The sequence below is a fragment of the Manis javanica genome, chromosome 14 (assembly GCF_040802235.1).
Source record: "Manis javanica isolate MJ-LG chromosome 14, MJ_LKY, whole genome shotgun sequence".
Lineage (NCBI taxonomy): Eukaryota > Metazoa > Chordata > Mammalia > Pholidota > Manidae > Manis > Manis javanica.
In genome coordinates, this window is record NC_133169.1 from 10915278 (window position 1) to 10932160 (window position 16883).

At 57.5% G+C, this 16883-nt stretch overlaps 2 protein-coding genes across 9 annotated transcripts; both read left to right on the top strand.

Moving 5' to 3' along the window:
- The first annotated feature begins 62 nt into the window (after positions 1 to 62).
- On the top strand, positions 63 to 4575 carry PYGO2 (pygopus family PHD finger 2). Of its 3 annotated transcripts, none has more exons than XM_017676517.3 (3): positions 63 to 717; positions 1156 to 1205; positions 1814 to 4575. In XM_017676517.3, the coding sequence occupies exons 1-3, from the start codon at positions 615 to 617 to the stop codon at positions 2879 to 2881; spliced, it is 1221 nt and encodes a 406-aa protein (XP_017532006.1). In that variant the 5' UTR covers positions 63 to 614; the 3' UTR covers positions 2882 to 4575. The 3 variants fall into 3 exon arrangements, with proteins under 3 accessions (XP_017532006.1, XP_073078190.1, XP_017532007.1); XM_017676518.3 differs by lacking the exon at positions 63 to 717 and adding an exon at positions 733 to 1037; XM_073222089.1 differs by lacking the exon at positions 1156 to 1205.
- Positions 4576 to 5420: 845 nt separating this feature from the next.
- Positions 5421 to 15870, top strand: PBXIP1 (PBX homeobox interacting protein 1). Of its 6 annotated transcripts, none has more exons than XM_017676508.3 (12): positions 5434 to 5499; positions 6665 to 6861; positions 7810 to 7896; positions 9592 to 9700; positions 9957 to 10021; positions 10079 to 10256; positions 11604 to 11834; positions 11954 to 11977; positions 12241 to 12323; positions 12420 to 12551; positions 13158 to 14389; positions 14866 to 15870. In XM_017676508.3, exons 2-12 carry the CDS (start codon positions 6853 to 6855, stop codon positions 14945 to 14947), a joined length of 2232 nt encoding a protein of 743 aa, XP_017531997.3. In that variant the 5' UTR covers positions 5434 to 5499; positions 6665 to 6852; the 3' UTR covers positions 14948 to 15870. The 6 variants fall into 6 exon arrangements, with proteins under 6 accessions (XP_017532001.3, XP_017531997.3, XP_017532000.3 ...); XM_017676511.3 differs by having other exon boundaries at positions 5436 to 5499; positions 10094 to 10256; XM_017676509.3 differs by having other exon boundaries at positions 5455 to 5499; positions 6706 to 6861.
- The last annotated feature ends 1013 nt before the right edge of the window (positions 15871 to 16883 follow it).

Sequence of the window (16883 nt, forward strand, 5' to 3'; positions counted from 1 at the left end):
GGACCCACCTGGCCTCGCCCGGGCCGGGCGACCGGCTGGCACCGGTGGGGCTGCGGAGGCGGCGCGTCGGGAGGGCGCAGGGGGATGGGGCGTGCGGGGCCGCAGTTCGCGTCGGGGGCCGGGGTCTGAGGAGGGGCTGGGGCAGGCGGGCGACTGGCCGCCCGACGCCAGACCCCAGGCAGCCGGGGCCTGCCGGGCGCGCGCTCCTCCGCTGCGGCCTCTCGGCCCGGGTTGGTACGATCCGGCGGCTGCCCTCCGCGGGCGAGCCGGTCCGCGCCGCTCCTGCCGCGGAGAACGGCCTCCCCGACACGCTCGCGCTGTGGTACGCTCCCCCTCGCGGGCTCCCGCCGGGTCCGTCCTCGTCCCCCCTCCTCGCCGCGCCCAGTGGTGGCGGCCAAGCCGAGTTCCGCTTCCTGTGGCTGTCCCGGAGGGCGGGCGGTGAGACCGGAGCGGGCGCGCAGTGGGCGCTTCGGCGGCTTGGCACCTCCCCTTCGCGGCACCTCGGGGTTGCTGCCGCGCGGGGGCCTGCGCTGCCCCTGAATCCCTTTCCCTGAGATGGTGCAACTCGAGGGCGCGCCCGTCCCACGCCTCCGCTGACCCGGGTCCCCCACTCCATGGCTGCCTCGGCGCCGCCCCCACCGGACAAGCTGGAGGGAGGTGGCGGCCCCGCACCGCCGCCTGCGCCGCCCAGCACCGGGAGGAAGCAGGGCAAGGCCGGTGAGAGCGCTGGGAAGGCTGGGGGGTGGAGAGGCCTTGGACTTGGGGATCTCGGAGGGAGCGTTGGAGGGTCGGGGAGGTGGTGGTCCTTAGGCTGAGGGGACCTGAAGGGAGGCTCGGGAGAGAAGGATGCGTAGGTGAAGTCCTCCAGGGATGAGGGACAGGTGTCACAGATTGAGAACTCTCGGGTTTGGAGGCACGGGGCATTCAGGAACCACTTGGGAGTCTGAGCCCATCAAGAGATGGGATATCTCACCTTTAAAGGAAGAGGCAGCTGAGAGTGCGTTCATACAGTTCTTCACATCACGCTTTTGCTATAAGTAAGTAAGCAAGCGTGTATTGACGTTAGAAGCGTTTCTCAGAGCATGGCTGGGAGAGAGAAGGGTGGGGAATTCTCAGGGAAATTTGTCTGTGGTTGCTTTTTTGCTGCTCTTCCAGGTCTGCAAATGAAGAGCCCAGAAAAGAAACGGAGGAAGTCAAATACTCAGGTGAGTGGTGGCTGGTGGTGGAATTAATTCCTATCCATCTCCGTGTGCTCTCTGCTCTGCCACTCCAGTATCTGGCATCAGGTATCTTGCAGGGAGAAGAGAGAAAGCTGTGCTGTTTCTGGTCCTTTACCTCAACTTCGTAACACATTTGGTGGGGGAACGAAATTACTTAAGATCTTGTCATCAGGATTAGCATCTTCCTTTCCCTCATTTTTCCTGTCCTGGTTCCTTCATACCTATCACTTACTGAGACTTCCCCCAGTGTCAGGGATTGTGCTGAAGTGCCTTAATAGTTCTGGGAGAGAGGCAGTGTCTCTTTTTTACAGATGAGGTATCTAAGGCTTAAATCTAAATACCTGCTCCAGGGTCTTGAGGTTATTCAGTTGTCAACTGGGATTCCGGGGTAGTTCTGTCGTTTTGAAAACAGTTACTGCCCTGCCGGTTCTGCTGTCCACCCTCTTTCTCTGTTGCTTTCAAAGGTCCCTCTCGATTTTAGATCTGAGCTGGCCAGGACCAGCCTCCAAATGTATATTGTGTTTTTGATGCTGTCCTGGTTGAGCTCTGTGCCTCCTGCTTGAACCTTCTCTTCCTGATCTGTTCCCCACCAGGGCCCTGCATACTCACATCTGACGGAGTTTGCACCACCCCCAACTCCCATGGTGGATCACCTGGTTGCATCCAACCCTTTTGAGGATGACTTCGGAGCCCCTAAGGTGGGGGGCGCAGCCCCTCCATTTCTTGGCAGTCCTGTCCCCTTTGGAGGGTTCCGTGTACAGGGAGGCATGGCAGGCCAGGTACCCCCAGGCTATGGCACTGGGGGTGGAGGGGGTCCCCAGCCTCTTCGTCGACAGGCTCCCCCTTTTCCTCCCAACCCTATGGGTCCTGCTTTCAACATGCCCCCCCAGGGTCCTGGCTACCCACCCCCAGGCAACATGAACTTTCCCAGCCAACCCTTCAACCAACCTTTGGGTCAAAACTTTAGTCCTCCTGGTGGGCAGATGATGCCAGGCCCAGTGGGAGGATTTGGCCCCATGATCTCACCCACCATGGGACAACCTCCCAGAGGGGAGCTGGGCCCACCCTCTCTCCCCCAACGCTTTGCTCAGCCAGGAGCGCCTTTTGGCCCTTCTCCTCTCCAAAGACCTGGTCAGGGGCTCCCCAGCCTGCCCCCCAACACAAGCCCCTTCCCTGGTCCGGACCCTGGTTTTCCTGGCTCTGGGGGTGAAGATGGGGGGAAGCCCTTGAATCCATCTGCTCCCACTGCTTTTCCCCAGGAGCCCCATTCAGGCTCCCCAGCTGCTGCTGTTAACGGGAATCAGCCCAGTTTCCCCCCGAACAGCAGTGGACGGAGTGGGGGCACTCCGGATGCCAATAGCTTGGCACCCCCTGGCAAGGCGGGTGGGGGTTCCGGGCCCCAGCCTCCCCCAGGCCTGGTGTATCCATGCGGTGCCTGTCGGAGCGAGGTCAACGACGACCAGGACGCTATTCTGTGTGAGGCTTCCTGCCAGAAGTGGTTCCACCGCGAGTGCACTGGCATGACTGAGAGCGCCTACGGGCTGCTGACCACGGAGGCCTCTGCCGTCTGGGCCTGCGATCTCTGCCTCAAGACCAAGGAGATCCAGTCTGTCTACATCCGTGAGGGCATGGGGCAGCTGGTGGCTGCCAATGATGGGTGATGCTGGCGAGGCGGCCCATGGAAGTGCACTCATCCCTCCCTGTTCCTCCAGGGTGATGTTTCCCTGTCTGGCTCCTGGTCTTTGTTTCCACTGGCTTCCCATCGTGATGGGTCAGAAACACAGTGGCTCTGGGGGGCAGAAAAGGACTGAGGTGGGCAGACAGAAGAGTCTGGGCCACCCACTTTTCTGGATACTTAACGTGTTGAGATCTACAGAGATCCGGGAAACCAGAGCCCTGCTGAGCAGAGCCATTTTTTGGTGGCCATCTGGAGGCCTAGGGGTATTGTTGCAAGAGAAAAGAGGCTGGAGGAAGATCTGGGGGGCAGGGGTGCCCTTCTGCTGCTGATGGATGCCCCAACACCTGTGCCTAACTCCTATCTAGCCCCATAGCTCCAGCCTAGGTTTTGGAGTCACGTGTTCACGGTTTTTGGCCAAGGGCTTTGGAGTCTCTCCCCATCCTGCAGTAGCCCTTCCATGGGCTCTGGGAGACAGCTTTAGGGAATACGCGGGGAGTTTTCCCTTCCCTACTCCCTTTGTTCCCTCCAAGACCTGCTCAACAGCTCCCCACTCAGAGAACCAAATAGTTTGAAGAAGCAGGAGGGTTCTTGGCTAGGAAAGTTTCTTGGTGATTTGGGGCTTCAAGACAGTAGGTAAGAGATGCTGGCAGGACATATCTCCCTCATACCAAAGTCACTGGTCCTTTCTCAGCTTCTCTTGTACTTTAACTCTAATGACCACTTTTTTTGCCAAAAGTTGGGATATGTGGTCTTAAAGACCAGAATATTTGAAGTTTGAACTGTCCTGGAATCCTGGACTCTGGTTGTGCCACCCTCCCCAACCTTGCTCATCTGTTGCACATTATTCTCAGCACCTGTCTTCAACTTTTGGTGCCCCTATTCCCCTGCCTCCCTAGCTGGACTGAAGATAAGCTTGAAAGGCTCAGAGCCCTTATACCTCATTTCTTCTGATAAAAGGATCTCCGTCACAGCCTGTGGCTGGAGGAGATGGTGGGACCTTCGTTGCCATGGTACTAAAAGGCAATTCAGAGCCTGGTGGTTTTTTGCTTCTCGCTTCCCTTGCTTCATGTCTTGGGCCCAGCAGTTCTTATTCCTCTCAGCCAGGGTCCTGCGCTGGGCTTTATTTGTTTTTATTTTTAAGCACTGCCTTGCCATAGATGGGCCTGGGACCTGGTCAGGAGCCCTTCATAACTGTTCTTCCTCCTTACAGCTCATGAACACATTCCTCAGTGGGGTGGGGAAGGCAGGATGGGGTCTGGCACAGAGGAGTTAGTGGCCCCCTGCTCCCCTTCTCTCAAGACCCTAGCCTGGGAACAGAAAACAAAGGTGTTCTGCAGAAGTCATTTGCCTGCCCAGGTGGAGCCAGTAGTCCCGAGGCCAGGTGAAAGGAGGGAGGGGACTCTGAGCTTCTCTCTTACAGTGTTCCCCCATGTTAAAACAGCAGAGATGGCAACACAAAAGCTTTGTGTTGCGTTTGTGGTTCTGTTTGCCCCCGTATCTGTTGCTATTTTTATGCTGTCTCTCCCATCACTGCGTTTTGTAAAATGGCTCCTGGGGGAGTGTCTGTTCAATCCCTTTTGCTCCACTACTTTTTTGGAAGAAAGGGGGGTTGCAAGGTGTGGTGGTGGGGGTCTTTTGTATGGTTGCATTAATAAAATGACTTGAAAATCCAGATAAGGACTCCGCTGTTCATGTGCACAAAGGTTGGAATGAACTGTCAACCGCTGGGAAGAATGGAGGGGGAGGGGGAGATTAGGGGGGCTCCCTGGAAGTGGGAATGGTGTAAAGATTTCAGGCTCCTCAGTGACCATGGTACAAACTGCTGAGCCAAGGGAGGCCAGTGTGCCACACCCCTCCTGTCCCTGCTGTAACTGAGTTTCCTTTCTGAGCACATTCCTGGGCCAGGCCTGGAGCCAAGCTGGAACTTCAGCTCCAAGGCCTCTGGGAGTCAAGTGCCCTTAGTGCTTTGGCATGTACTGCCTCAGCACCCCCGCCCCCCGGCCCCCGCAGCTGTTTGGATTAGGGGTCGAGGGTAGCTCCAAAGGTGTGGGAAGGGGCTGCCCCTGGTCTAGCAGGTTTCATTTTTAGAGGCTTTTCAGGCTCCTCCATCTGACTCCTATTCAAAGTAGCAGTGGCATCCTTATCTGCACTGGCTCAGGAAGGGAAGAGTGGTGGGAGGACTCCTTCTAAGCCGCAAGTTGCCACTCTCCCCTCCCCCCACCCTGCAGCTGTCTCTGTCTATCCTGGGACCAAGCGGGACCCTTGTCCCTGTCGTCTTGGAGATGCCTCCCATTGCCTTTCAGTTTTGGGACTCCCCTTAAGAAACTTTAGACACTGGGAAGGAAGGGGAGGCATCGAAAATTCAGTTTGCTGGAACCCCCAGTCTCCCGCGGGAGGTAAACCCAGGTTTAGGGACTGTGCGGGTCTCCCTGACCCCCTCCCTGGCTCTCAATTCCAGCTCTTATTGGCCAAAAGTTTACGCCCCCTCCGGGAAGTTGACTTTCTATTGGCCAGCCTATGGTCACATGGCTCTCCTTTCTGGTGTTGGAAACCAGGGGAGGCAGCAACAAAAGCTGAGAACTGAAGCCAGAGCCGGGTCAGGTAATGCCCTAGCGGGGAAGGGTCCCACAGACACCCTGTGGGAGGCAGGCTAAGAGAGGAAGGGCAAGACCCAAGGGTTGGCTCCGCCGGGGATCTGCAGAGCCGCTTGGTCACTGCGGGGCCGGAGGTGAGGGGGGGCATGGGCCGCTGTTTAGAAACAGGAACTTGCTCTGGGTCCCCTAGGCCAAGTTCTTGTGGCTTTAGGTCCTTTGCTTTGGAGGTGTCGGGGAACAGCTCTTAGAGGGGTTGAAGTTAGCTAGAGGAAACTTCCAGCTTTGAGCAGAGTGGGAGAGCTCCCCCTTTAGCTGTCTTTTAGAAATAGCAGAAGTCTCTGATAATCCTTAAGGGATGTTTTTCTTGAGTCCTGCCTAAATGAAACCGTGGGGAGGGGGTGGAGGTGGATTTTCTTCCAAGGGGTTGATGAGAAGGAAGAGATCCGAAAACACAGCGGGGAAGGGTGGAGATTAGGCAGTAGAAGGAACTTCCTAATAAGGCAGTGAGATGCTGGCTTGGGAGAGCCCGTTTATCTTTCTGAATCTTGGTGAACCCAGCCAAGAGAGGTACCAGGGTTTGGAACCCTGAGTACATGCAGGGGTTGTACTCTCCCCGTTGGGGTCCCAGAACTTGTTTGTCTTGTTGACCCAAATACCATTGCTCGTTTCCATGGAGACAGTGGGTCTGACATCATCCTGGTTACCATGGTGCCTGGTTCTGGAGGACCTGAGCAGGCTGTACACAGCCAGGGATAAACAGGGACTTCAGCCCAAGCTGGTGCCACTTCCTTCCTGCCACCACCTGTTAACAGTCACACGCAGCAGCTGGGGATGGGGGGAGATGGCAGAACAGCGGGGGAGGGGCCTGAGAGCCAAAGGCCGCACAGTCACGGCCTTGCGTCTGCCTGTGGAAGCCGGCTGGGGGTGTTCTGTTAGACGCGGGATGAGGAGTCACTGTAGCCATTCTGTCGCCCTGTGGGCTGGGTGCATTTGTCTGGGAGACCTGGGCATTGCTGAAGACACCATGAGGTGTCCTTCACCTGTCAGGGCGTGGATCTTGAAGGGCCTCAGGAGGTTACTTGGGCACTGCCCAGCCCTTGCCCCAGCTCAGACAGAAGGGCAGCATGACAGTTTCCTACAGTAGAACTGCCGTCTTCCCTTCCTTTCCCCAGGGTTTCCTTACAGAGTCCTTTTCTACTTGCCACCCTTCAAGGCCCTCAGTCATTTATCCTCCTCTGAAGGATCACAGACCAAGACCCTGGGTGGTCGGCGGGGAGGAGCGGTCAGTTCATCTACCCGTCCACTTTATGCCAGGTCCCAGTTGCAGCAGCCCAGCCTGAGGGGACAGTCTGGGCTTTGGATGAAGAGGGTAGGTCTCTCTCCTTGCCCTCCTTATGTCAGACTTTGGAAACTGGAGTGACTTCCCACCCCCACCCTGCCAGGTCAGAGCACATTAGCAGGGGACAGGACCTCAGCCTGGACTTTCATCCTTGCATCGCAAACTGTAAAGTCCTTATTCACGATAGTTGTCATAAAGCCCTTTTTCCAGTCAGCTCCAGGTGTCCTAGGACAAAACTCTGGAGATTACTAGGAAGGGAAACAGAATTTAGAATGGGAGTGAGAGTGACAAGGAGGTTTCCTAAAGGGACATGCAGATGGATAGAAGCTGTCAGGTGTGCTCAGCCCTGGCTCACTTGCCACCATCGGGCAAGTTTTAAAAAAGACGCACGCTAGAGCCTGACCCTGACACCAATTGAATCAGAATCTTAGGTGATTGCCGTCTGCAGCCAGCATTGAGGACCCCTGAACTAGACCATACAAAGGACTTAGGGCGGGTGGGTGGGTGCCGGGTGCAGGGAAACTTTGGGCTGAAGGAGGCCAGTCTTCCCTTCCAAGGCCCCGGGGAGGAAGCAGGGGCTGTGGGAGAGCCTGGGGTGGTGAAGGGAGGCCTGTGTTTTCCTCACTCCTGTTGGCTGTTTGTCTTTGGTAGGTTCAGTCAGTCAACCTTTTTGACCCTCCTTTTCCCTGACTAAAACATGGATATTCCCCAAAGCCTTCTCAGCCCTGTTCTTCTTTGACCTTTCAAGGCAGTTCAGTTTCCCAAGCTGCTTTGTCCCTAGGAGAAGCAAGCTTCACTGTGCCTGTTCTGATTTGCAAGGCAAATAGAAGTTGAGGTGTTAGGTCAGAAGAACTGGAACCAGGCTGATTCTGGAAGCTTCTGTGTGGCCCTTAAACTTTGGAAGCCGGCCAAGGCTGCTGTCTGCATCCTGCCTCTCCTGAAGGTAGCTGGGGTCCTTAAGTGAGCTTTTCTCTGCAGGTGGCAGCCACAGCAGCCTCGGGGACCTCAGCCACTATGGCCTCCTGCCCAGACTCGGACAATAGCTGGGTGCTTGCTGGCTCAGAGGTAGGAAAAACAGGCCTGGGAACTACATGGAAGGGGGGTTCCTGCAGGGCTGGGCTGCTTTCTGGGTCTGTCCCCTTCCTTGGTCCTCATCATCTGCATCACCCCCTGCTGGCTGTGAGAGGAACTCTAGAGGCAGAAGGAGATCAGGCCTTAGGAGTCAGGTGCTGGGACTTGGACCATGTCTTGACAGAAAGGTCCCACTGGGGTAAGCTCCGAAAAGTAGGGGAGAAGTTCTGGTGGGGATACCAGCATTGAGCAAAGGTTCTGGGGCAGCAGTGGTAAAGCCATTTTGGAGGAGACTCTGTGGAGGTCCACTGGGTGAGGTGGAAACATGGGTCAGTGTTGGTGTGAGGTTGGGGGGCAGAGCCTGGGGTGCCCTGGAAAAGGCCTGGAGAGCCTGGCGTAGGCATTCATGCCTCGTTCTGGTGGGAAGTCACTGATGAGCCTTGAGTCTGAGGGAGTCAGGACCATCACTGCCCTGGAGGTGAAGCCACTGTGTGGGCCAGGTGGGAACAGGGGAGCGTGTTTGGAAAGTCCTGCAGTTCAGATAGTAGAGGTGGGGCAGTAACCTAGTGGACTCCTGTGTTCCCGGAGCCATTGGGAAGGGAGAAGGGGCCACAGGCTGGGGGAACTGAGAGACTGGAGAAGGTTTCCCAGGGATGAGACCCAGTGGCTTGGTAGGGTAGAAGCACCAAGAGGGGAGACAGGAGGAGTTTGAGTGCCCTTGAGGGGCCCCGTGGGGAGGGAGGAAGCTGGCCTCAGGATAAGGCTGGAGCAGGGCACGGGGTAGGGCTTGCTGGCAGAGGAGGAGGCACACCGTGCTCTCAGCCGGAGCCCTAGCTTCTGTGGGGTGCCTTTGCTGACAGCTGGGCCCTGCACCTCTCCTCCCCTGGGAAAGAGGGGTCGTGATTCCTGCCTTGTAGGGGTGGTCGTGAGCAAAAGGCAATTTGAAAATGCAAAGAAACACACTAAGGTGAAGAATTATTCTTGGAGTCGTGGGAGCTCTGGTTGGGGTGAGCAGGTGGTGGGCCTGCCGGGGGGTCTGCAGGGAGGGGACAGGCTGGGCTGTGAGCTGGACAGGACAGAGCACTGGGAGACAAGCTGTTTGTGGCCCCGTGAGCAGGCTTCTGTCAGCAGCTGCTGGGAGAGGGGTGTGTTGGGGGCAGGAAAGGAAGTGAAGTGGGTGGCCTGTGGTGAGGACAACTGCAGGGAAGCCCATTGGGAATATGACTGTGACCCTTAGATACCCAGGGGACTTTGTTCTCTTGCCATCCTCCTGCCTTGTAGCCAGTAACTGGGTTGTTCATTTGTGAGGCAGGAGGGAAGTGCTGGTGACCTTGCAGGTGGGGGAGACCTGCATTCTAGCTGGTTCTCCGGGTTGGGGGGAGGGGGCCCGCTGCAGGTTTGGTCTGGTGCCCTGGTCCAGTGGCACCTCTTTGTTTGAGAAACTTGGCCTGTGAAAGATCCTGGTAGCAGTGAGTGAGGCTAGGGAATGGCCAAATACTGTGTGGAGCAGAGAAGTGCAGCCCCACCCGACCCCACGCCTCCCTGCTGTGGATCAGCTCGCTGCTGGATGTGCTATACTTTTGTAAAATGTGGGTTGGGGTCCTGCGCCCCAGCAGAGCACCCCTGCCCACGGTTTTGTGCTGCTGGCCTTCTTCTGGAGCAACCTTCTGCCTGTGCCCCTTCCCCCAGAGCCTGCCTGTGGAGACTCTGGGCCCAGAATCCGAGGGAGCTCCGCAGGTCCCTGGGGACCCCTCCATGGTAGCTGCTGAAGAATTAGCTGGGACCTTGGATGGAAAAGGTAACAGGGGCCTTCTGGGCGTGGGTGCAGCCACCTCTCCTCCATGGCCTGGCATTTCGCAGTCTTTTCAGGGAAAGGGAAGCTAGTTAGTCTTATTTCTTATGTTAATCTCAGTTTAAAACTTTCTTCCCTCATCCATCCTGGCTTTTTTCTTAACTCCTTCCATCTTGGTAGGGGTCTGCAGGAGCCAGAGGCCTGTGTGGGGAGTTCAGCTGTGGGGCAGTGGTGTTTTTCCTGGTCATTTCTTCCACTACAGAGACCCTCTCCCAGAGTGAAAGCTTCCAGCCTGGTCCCATTCATCCAGGGGAGACGGAGGCCAAGGTGAGGACTTTCACCAGGGGATGGGAGGGGACAAGGGAGGCCACGAGCTGCTCACAGTTGTATCTGCATCAGAGTGTCCTGGAAGGTGACAGTCCTGGTATGGAGGCCCCTGCTGGAGACACAGCAGCCCAGGGAGACCTGGATGAGACCCCTGTGGCGGCAGACCTTGGACCAGACCCACAGGACCTGGAGGATCAGAGCCTCCCACAAAGCCTGCCCTCATCCCCCAAAGCAGGTAAGAGTCCTTCTTGTCTCCCTCTGTCTCTATCTTTCTAGAAGGTATGGGAGGGGGAGTTGCCGTTACTACTGAGCTCAGCTGTGGTCCAGGCCCTAAGACTTAGCAGCTTGCACCCTCCATAAATTTTATTAGTGAATCCTTCCCATCACCCCTAAAGACACTGAGGCTCAGAGAGGTTAAGTGATTTGACCAAGGTCACAGAGCTGATAAGGAGCAGGGCCCAGGTCTGTTTAACTTATTCCTGTCTGCCGTGGGGCTTCTTCTTTTCTTGTCCCTGGATTTAACTCTCATTCCCTGCCTGAGTCCCTTTCATGTGTCAGCTCTGGCCCTGGGGAAGAAGGGAGGGTGGGTGGTTCATGGCCTATGCAAGAGGCAGACTAGGCCAAGCCAAGATGCAAGCCAGACCTATGGAGGGTGCAAAAAGGGGGTGTAATTAGGGTGTTCCCACAGGGGGAGGGTGGTTCAGTCAGAAGACAGAGTGGGGGGGAGGGAGAAACAGGGACATCTGGGAAGAGGTTCATGTTGGAGGTGACATTTGAATGGATACTTGAGTCAAGAGAAGGCTTTTGGTAGGTAGGGCAGGAAGAAGAGAACATTCTAGGCCAGGGCTGCAGCATCAGCAGAGGGATGGGGGCCACCTGGCCTGTGCTAAGGAGGCTGCATCCAAGGCTTGCAGCAGAGGAGTGTATTAATGAATCCATCTCTGCTGAAGTGAGGCAGGGTGGAAGGAGAGGCCAGGGCCTGGGGCTGGTTAGGAGGCAACTGCAGGGGCCAGACTAAGCTGATGACCTGAACTACGCACATATGGGGTGTGTACTACTGAGACATTTAAGTGTCGAACTGTTGAGTTGTCTGTGTGTGAGGTGAAGAGGGAGGGCTTAGGTGGGCCAGGTGACAGCAGTGGTCCCTTGCCCTGAACTGGGGGGACACCAGAAGACAACCAGTTTGGAGGGCAGTGTGTTGAGTGTTTGGTCCCCGAGGGACTCCCAGGAAGGTGTGGCCACTAGGCCATCAGAGGTCGAGGCCTGGAGCTCCAGGGAGGCTGAGACGGAGTGGCCAGGGTTAGGACAGGAACCAGGAAGGGGCGCAGCCACAGAGGCTCCACGGGAGGCACAGCCGAGGAAGGAGGCTGCTTTGCGGATGAGAGCTGCCCGTGTAGCCTGTAGGCAGAACGCTGGTCTCCCATCTCCAGGGCAGGGTTGTCATCGATGCCCGGGCAGGGTCTTCATGAGCCCCTCTCTGTGGTCAGGACTGGGAGCTTTCTGCACCTTCCTCCACTCCTGTCCTTCCCTACGTCCCACTCTCCAGTTGCCTCACTGCCTTGTCCCCATCCCTCCCTCCCAGCGTGGGTCCAGGAGGAGGTCCGCTGCTCCAGCAGTGAGGATGACACCGATGTGGACATGGAGGGCCTGCGGAGACGGCGGGGCCGGGAGCCCAGCACCCCTCAGCCTGCGGTGACCCTGGGCATGGAGGACCAGGCCGGAGGCGAGGGTGCGGGTGGGGAGCTGGGCATCTCTCTCCACATGTGCCTCCTCGGGGCCCTGGTTCTGCTGGGCCTGGGGATCCTTCTCTCTGGTGAGTGGTGACTTCCCTGCTGGGGCCTTGAGCCTCCACTCTGGCCCCTGCTGCCCTGCTTTCACCCAACTCCCCCCTCTCCTCCGAGGGCCTTACCCCGCTCCTGTCTCCATCTTCAGGTGGCCTCTCAGAGTCTGGGAGCGGTGAGTGGGGCTGGCCCTGCCTATTCGAGTCTGTCCCCCCGACCCCTGAGGGAGGCCGGTGGGGGCGGTTCCCTAGGCCTGAAGTGGAGATACTGGGGCTGTACCTTCACTGCTCAGTTATTGGCCTTAGCTGTTCAGGGTGACCCTTGGCCCTCTACCTCACGGGACCCCCATCCGCGGGGTGGGTTTAGGGCAGGAGGGCAACTGTGGGAGAGTGGGCTCTGTGTGCCTTGGGCCAGTTTCAGGGCTTCTCCTTCCCGCAGGGCCCATGGAGGAAGTGGAGTTACAGGTCTTCCCGGATCCTGGCTTAGATACTGAGGAGCCGGGTGCTGTGGGGGATGGGCAGGTATGTGTAGACTTGTCCCTAGGTGGTGGGGCCTGAGAGACTCAGGTACGCCTGGGCTGTGGGGCAGGGTAGGGTAACTGACTCCTTTGCCCTCAGGATGGGCTAAGGCAGCAGCTGCAGGCTTCAATGCCCCCTATCAGTGTCCCCAGCCTGCAGAACATGGCCCTTCTGCTGGACAAGCTGGCCAAAGAGAACCAGGACATTCGGCTGCTGCAGGCCCAGCTGCAGGTAGGCACAGACAGGAGGGGGTGGGTTCTGCCTGTCTCCCCTAGGCCAGGTGTCCATCCTAAGGTTCTCCCTGGAAGAAGTTCCCTCTATTTATCCATATACCTTAACCCTCTCCCTTTCCTGCTACAGTTGGGTCATTTTCCTAGTTCTCTATTCCTATCTGTCATGCTAAGGTTTAGTCCAGGGCTGTTCTATGAGGTACACGACCTCTGATTGATGGGTATGGTCTGCTTGGAGCACTGTCTGGAGAAGGATTTGAGGAATATGTCAAGGCTCAGTGGGAAAGAAGTGCTGTAATCGATTAATAATGTCTAGTCTAGGTATGGGAGGTGGAAAAAGCAGTGCCAGCCACATATTGGCTGTCCTTAGGTGAATCGAAGAAATGTGTGCTTATAAAGGATGTAGAAGTTGAGGCCTCTGATGGAAGCTGGGGATTCTAGGGTCTGCTGCAGGTTGTAGATGGGAAGGATGATGAGAATCAGATCCTTTGAGTGTCCCAGGCCATCAAAGGGGCTTGGGCCACCTGCCCATTGTAACGGATTTGGTGTAGAAGGCACCCTGCCAAGGATCCTCCTGTGGTGCCCTCCATTCCTGCCCCCATTCCAGGCCCAGAAGGAGGACCTTCAGAATCTGATGCACCAGCCCAAAGGGTTAGAAGAGGAGAATGCCCGGCTCCGAGGGGCCCTGCAGCAGGGTGAGGCCTCCCAGCGGGCCCTGGAGTCAGAGCTGCAGCAGTTGAGGGCCCGGCTTCAGGGGCTGGAGGCTGACTGTGTCCGGGGCACAGATGGGGTATGCCTCAACTGGGGCAGAGGCCCGCAGGATGGCACGGTCCCCAAGGAGCAAGGCCCCTGGAGGCAGGAGCCAGGCCCTGGCTTCCTGGGGCAGAAGGAACGGCTAGAAGCTGAGGCCCAGGCATTACGGCAGGAGTTGGAGAGGCAGCGGCGGCTGCTGGGGTCTGTGCAGCAGGACCTGGAGCAGAGCTTGAAGGCTGTAGGCCGAGGTGACCCAGCTCATGGTGGTCTGGCTGAGCTGGGCCACAGACTGACCCAGAAGCTACAGGGCCTGGAGGCCTTGGGCCAGCACCCTGGGGTTCCTGCCAATGCTTCAGAGGCTTGGCATAAGGAGCCCCCCTTCCAGAATTCCAGGGAGTGGAGTGGAAAAGGAAAGTGGAGGGATGGGCAGGGGGACCGGAAGGCTGAGCCCTGGAAGCGCAAGAAGGAGGAATCTGGCCAGGAAAGGAAGAAGAGCTGGGAGAGTGAGGAGGATGGGGAGCTGGCAGGGAGGAGGAAGGAGGGCAGGCCGAGGGTGGAGGAGTCGGGCAGCAAGAAGAATGGCAAGCGACAGGGTCATAAGGAGCCCCCCAGGAAAAGTCGGAGTCCCCATTCCTCTGGAGAAGGGCAGAAGCACCCTCCATGGAAGGAAGGGGCTAAAGACAGGCCTGACCCCCTGCCACTCTGGGCAGAGCTGTCCAGGCACAAGTACCGGGCACCACAGGGCTGCTCTGGTGTGCACGAGTGTGCCCGGCAGGAGGGCCTGGCCTTCTTTGGCATGGAGCTAGCCCCAGTGCGGCACCAGGAGCTGGCATCGCTACTGAAGGCATACCTGGCACGGCTGCCCTGGGCTGGGCAGCTGACCGAGCAGCTACCACTCTCGCCTGCTTACTTTGGTGAGGATGGCGTCTTCCGCCATGACCGCCTTCGCTTCCGGGACTTTGTGGATGCCTTGGAGGACAGCCTGGAGGAGGTGGCAGTGAGACAGACAGGTGATGACGATGAGGTAGATGACTTTGAGGACTTCATCTTCAGCCACTTATTTGGAGACAGAGCACTGAAGAAGAGGTGGGTAGCTGTGGGGGAGTAGAGTAGGGTGGGAAAGAAGGAACCAGGTGGTGGGGGATGGTGTGAAGGAGCAAGGCCTTTGGTTTGAAGTGGCATGTCTACTTTTAGTTTCCCCCTGGCTTCCCTTCGAGAAGGTGTCTCAATACTTTCCCATCTTCCCTTGAGGGCAGGAAGCTGCCTGTGCTGATCCCAGCTTGGCCTGGGGAGTCCCCTTTTAGGCCAGGGGCCCTTTTCTTCCCGATTTGTCCTACCTATACCTGCATGGCCCAGGGGGTAAGGGAGATTGTTTCCTCCTTCCATCCTTCCAGACTTCCCAGCTGGAGACTTCTTCCTGGGAGGCCAGGTCTGGCTCCCAATATGATTGGTGGTGGCTGCCTTAGGAGGAACAGGGTCCTCTCTCCCCAGGGGCCCCTTCTCATCACATGGCATTTTCCTCTTAAGGCCTCTTCCTGCCCCCTCCCCATGTCTCCCCACAGGTCAGGGAAGAAGGGTAAACACGTTCGGAGTTCCAGAGTTGTGGGGCCCAGGGAGGAGGACAGCCACCACCGCCAGGACTGAGGCCTGGGGTTACCTAACCCTGGGGACTGTTGAACTGCCATCTCCCCTGGCCCGTTGGACTCCTTGGATGTCCTTCACAGAGGAGAGTGGAATCACCCAGCCCTGCACTGATGCCACTTTTGCTAGAAAGAGGCCTTAGCTGGACCTGTCTTGCTGTCTATGCAAATGTATGCAAATGTCCAGGGCCCTGGGATGTGACCCTCTGTGGCCTGATTGTGTCCTGCCAGTGTGATGGGGATAGGAGAGGGTGGGGGCAGCATTCTGATTCTGAAGCCAAAGAGCTTTCATCCGTGTGTGTGTGTGTGTGTGTGTGTGTGTGTGTGTGTGTGTGTGTCCGTCCGTCCCCAGAAGGGCCCCTTGGCTCCATACGCTGACCCAACCCGTGCCCCCTTTCTGGCTGGAGGCCCAGCCCCGGGCTTTCCCTGGGGTTTTGTTAGATTTGGAAGCAGCTGTCCCCAGGGGGTGAAGTCCCTTTTTCACCCCTGCTTCTCACATGGCCTCACCTTCCTGTGTGAACTGTAAATTCAAATCCCAGTAAACTGCTGCTGCAGCTGTGACCTTGTGGTTTAGGGGAGTGGCACTCTGTCACTTGGGGCGGGTACCGTGCACAGGGGATGCTCACACCCACCACCTCCTGGCCACTGGCTCTCACTTTCTTCTCCCTGTGCCCCTTCGCCTCCCCGTACCCTCACCGCACGGCTCGGGCCCTCTGCTGGAACTCCCCATTTTGTTCACAGCTGCCTTGGCTGCACCCCTGGGAGAGGAGAAAAATGAACGTAGGTTTTGGAGTCTGAGTCTTGGGCTCCATTCCAGACTGAGTGATCTTGGGCAAGTTATTCTCTGGGAGCTTTGAGTTTCTCTTATGCTCAAAAAAGGGGATTGAGGGGCTTGGGGAGAGATTAAATAAAGTAATGTAAACAAAATGCCTGTCCTGTATTTGGCATTCAAATTCATCCCCTTTAGGGCATGGAGGAGGAAGGAGAGGATGGCTCTCACCCAGCTTCTGGGTTGGGGAGGTGAGGGAGCCACTAGGTGGCGCCCTGGCTCCACATTTGCTCCGGACCCCGCAACCCCCACTACTTAGTGCCCCCAACTCTTTGGACCCCATCTGCTGGGCCCGGGCCGAGCACTGGGTGCACAGGAGTCCCCTTGGCTCCTCCGGAAGTCCTTCCTGACTGGGCTTCTTGACTGCCCTGGAGATACCCTAACCCTAGTGAGTGCAGGGGGCTGATGTCAGGCCAGGACTGCGCAGTGCTGTGAGTAAAGGGGGGAGGCCTTGCAGGCCCCAGAGGGGGGCTGGAACTGGCAGCACATGCTTCTGTGACACCCCATCTCATGTTGTGTCACTGTTACAGGGCTGTAGGCATGTTAGCTCATTTATTCTGGGGAGGCTGAGAAGGGGGGCTGGGGCCAGAACAAGGACCACTCATTCAACAAACATTTAGAAGTCCGTTGTGTACCAGGAGCAGTGAGGCACGCGGACTGCAGAGGCTCACTAAGGAACTTAGTCCAGTGCAGCCTGCTTTCTGTAGGAGGGACTGCAGCTAGACCTAAGGAAGAACCAGCCCCCTAGGCAGGGTCAGTGATAGGGGCTGGGGGCTCTAGGAAAGGAGGCTGCTGCTTCTAGAAAGTGGCTTGGGCAGATCAAGCACAGGCTGGCCCAGGGCCACGGCCTGGATTTGGCGTCCTGGCTCCGTGGACCTCCGCCCCACAAGAGGAAGCCTCTTACTCTGCTCACGTCGCTCGCCTTCTGCAGGTGCTCATGATTTATGTTGCCTGAAGAGCTGACAGGTAAACTTGGGTTTCCAAGAGGGGGATCTGGACTGGAAGGCAGGCAGGATTTTGTGTCCTGGGGAGGGGTCTGGGCTTAGGGGAGGGGACACAAACTGGCCTCCCTGGGTTCCTGGAGGGTGTGGGCTGCTTGGGGCGTCTCCGT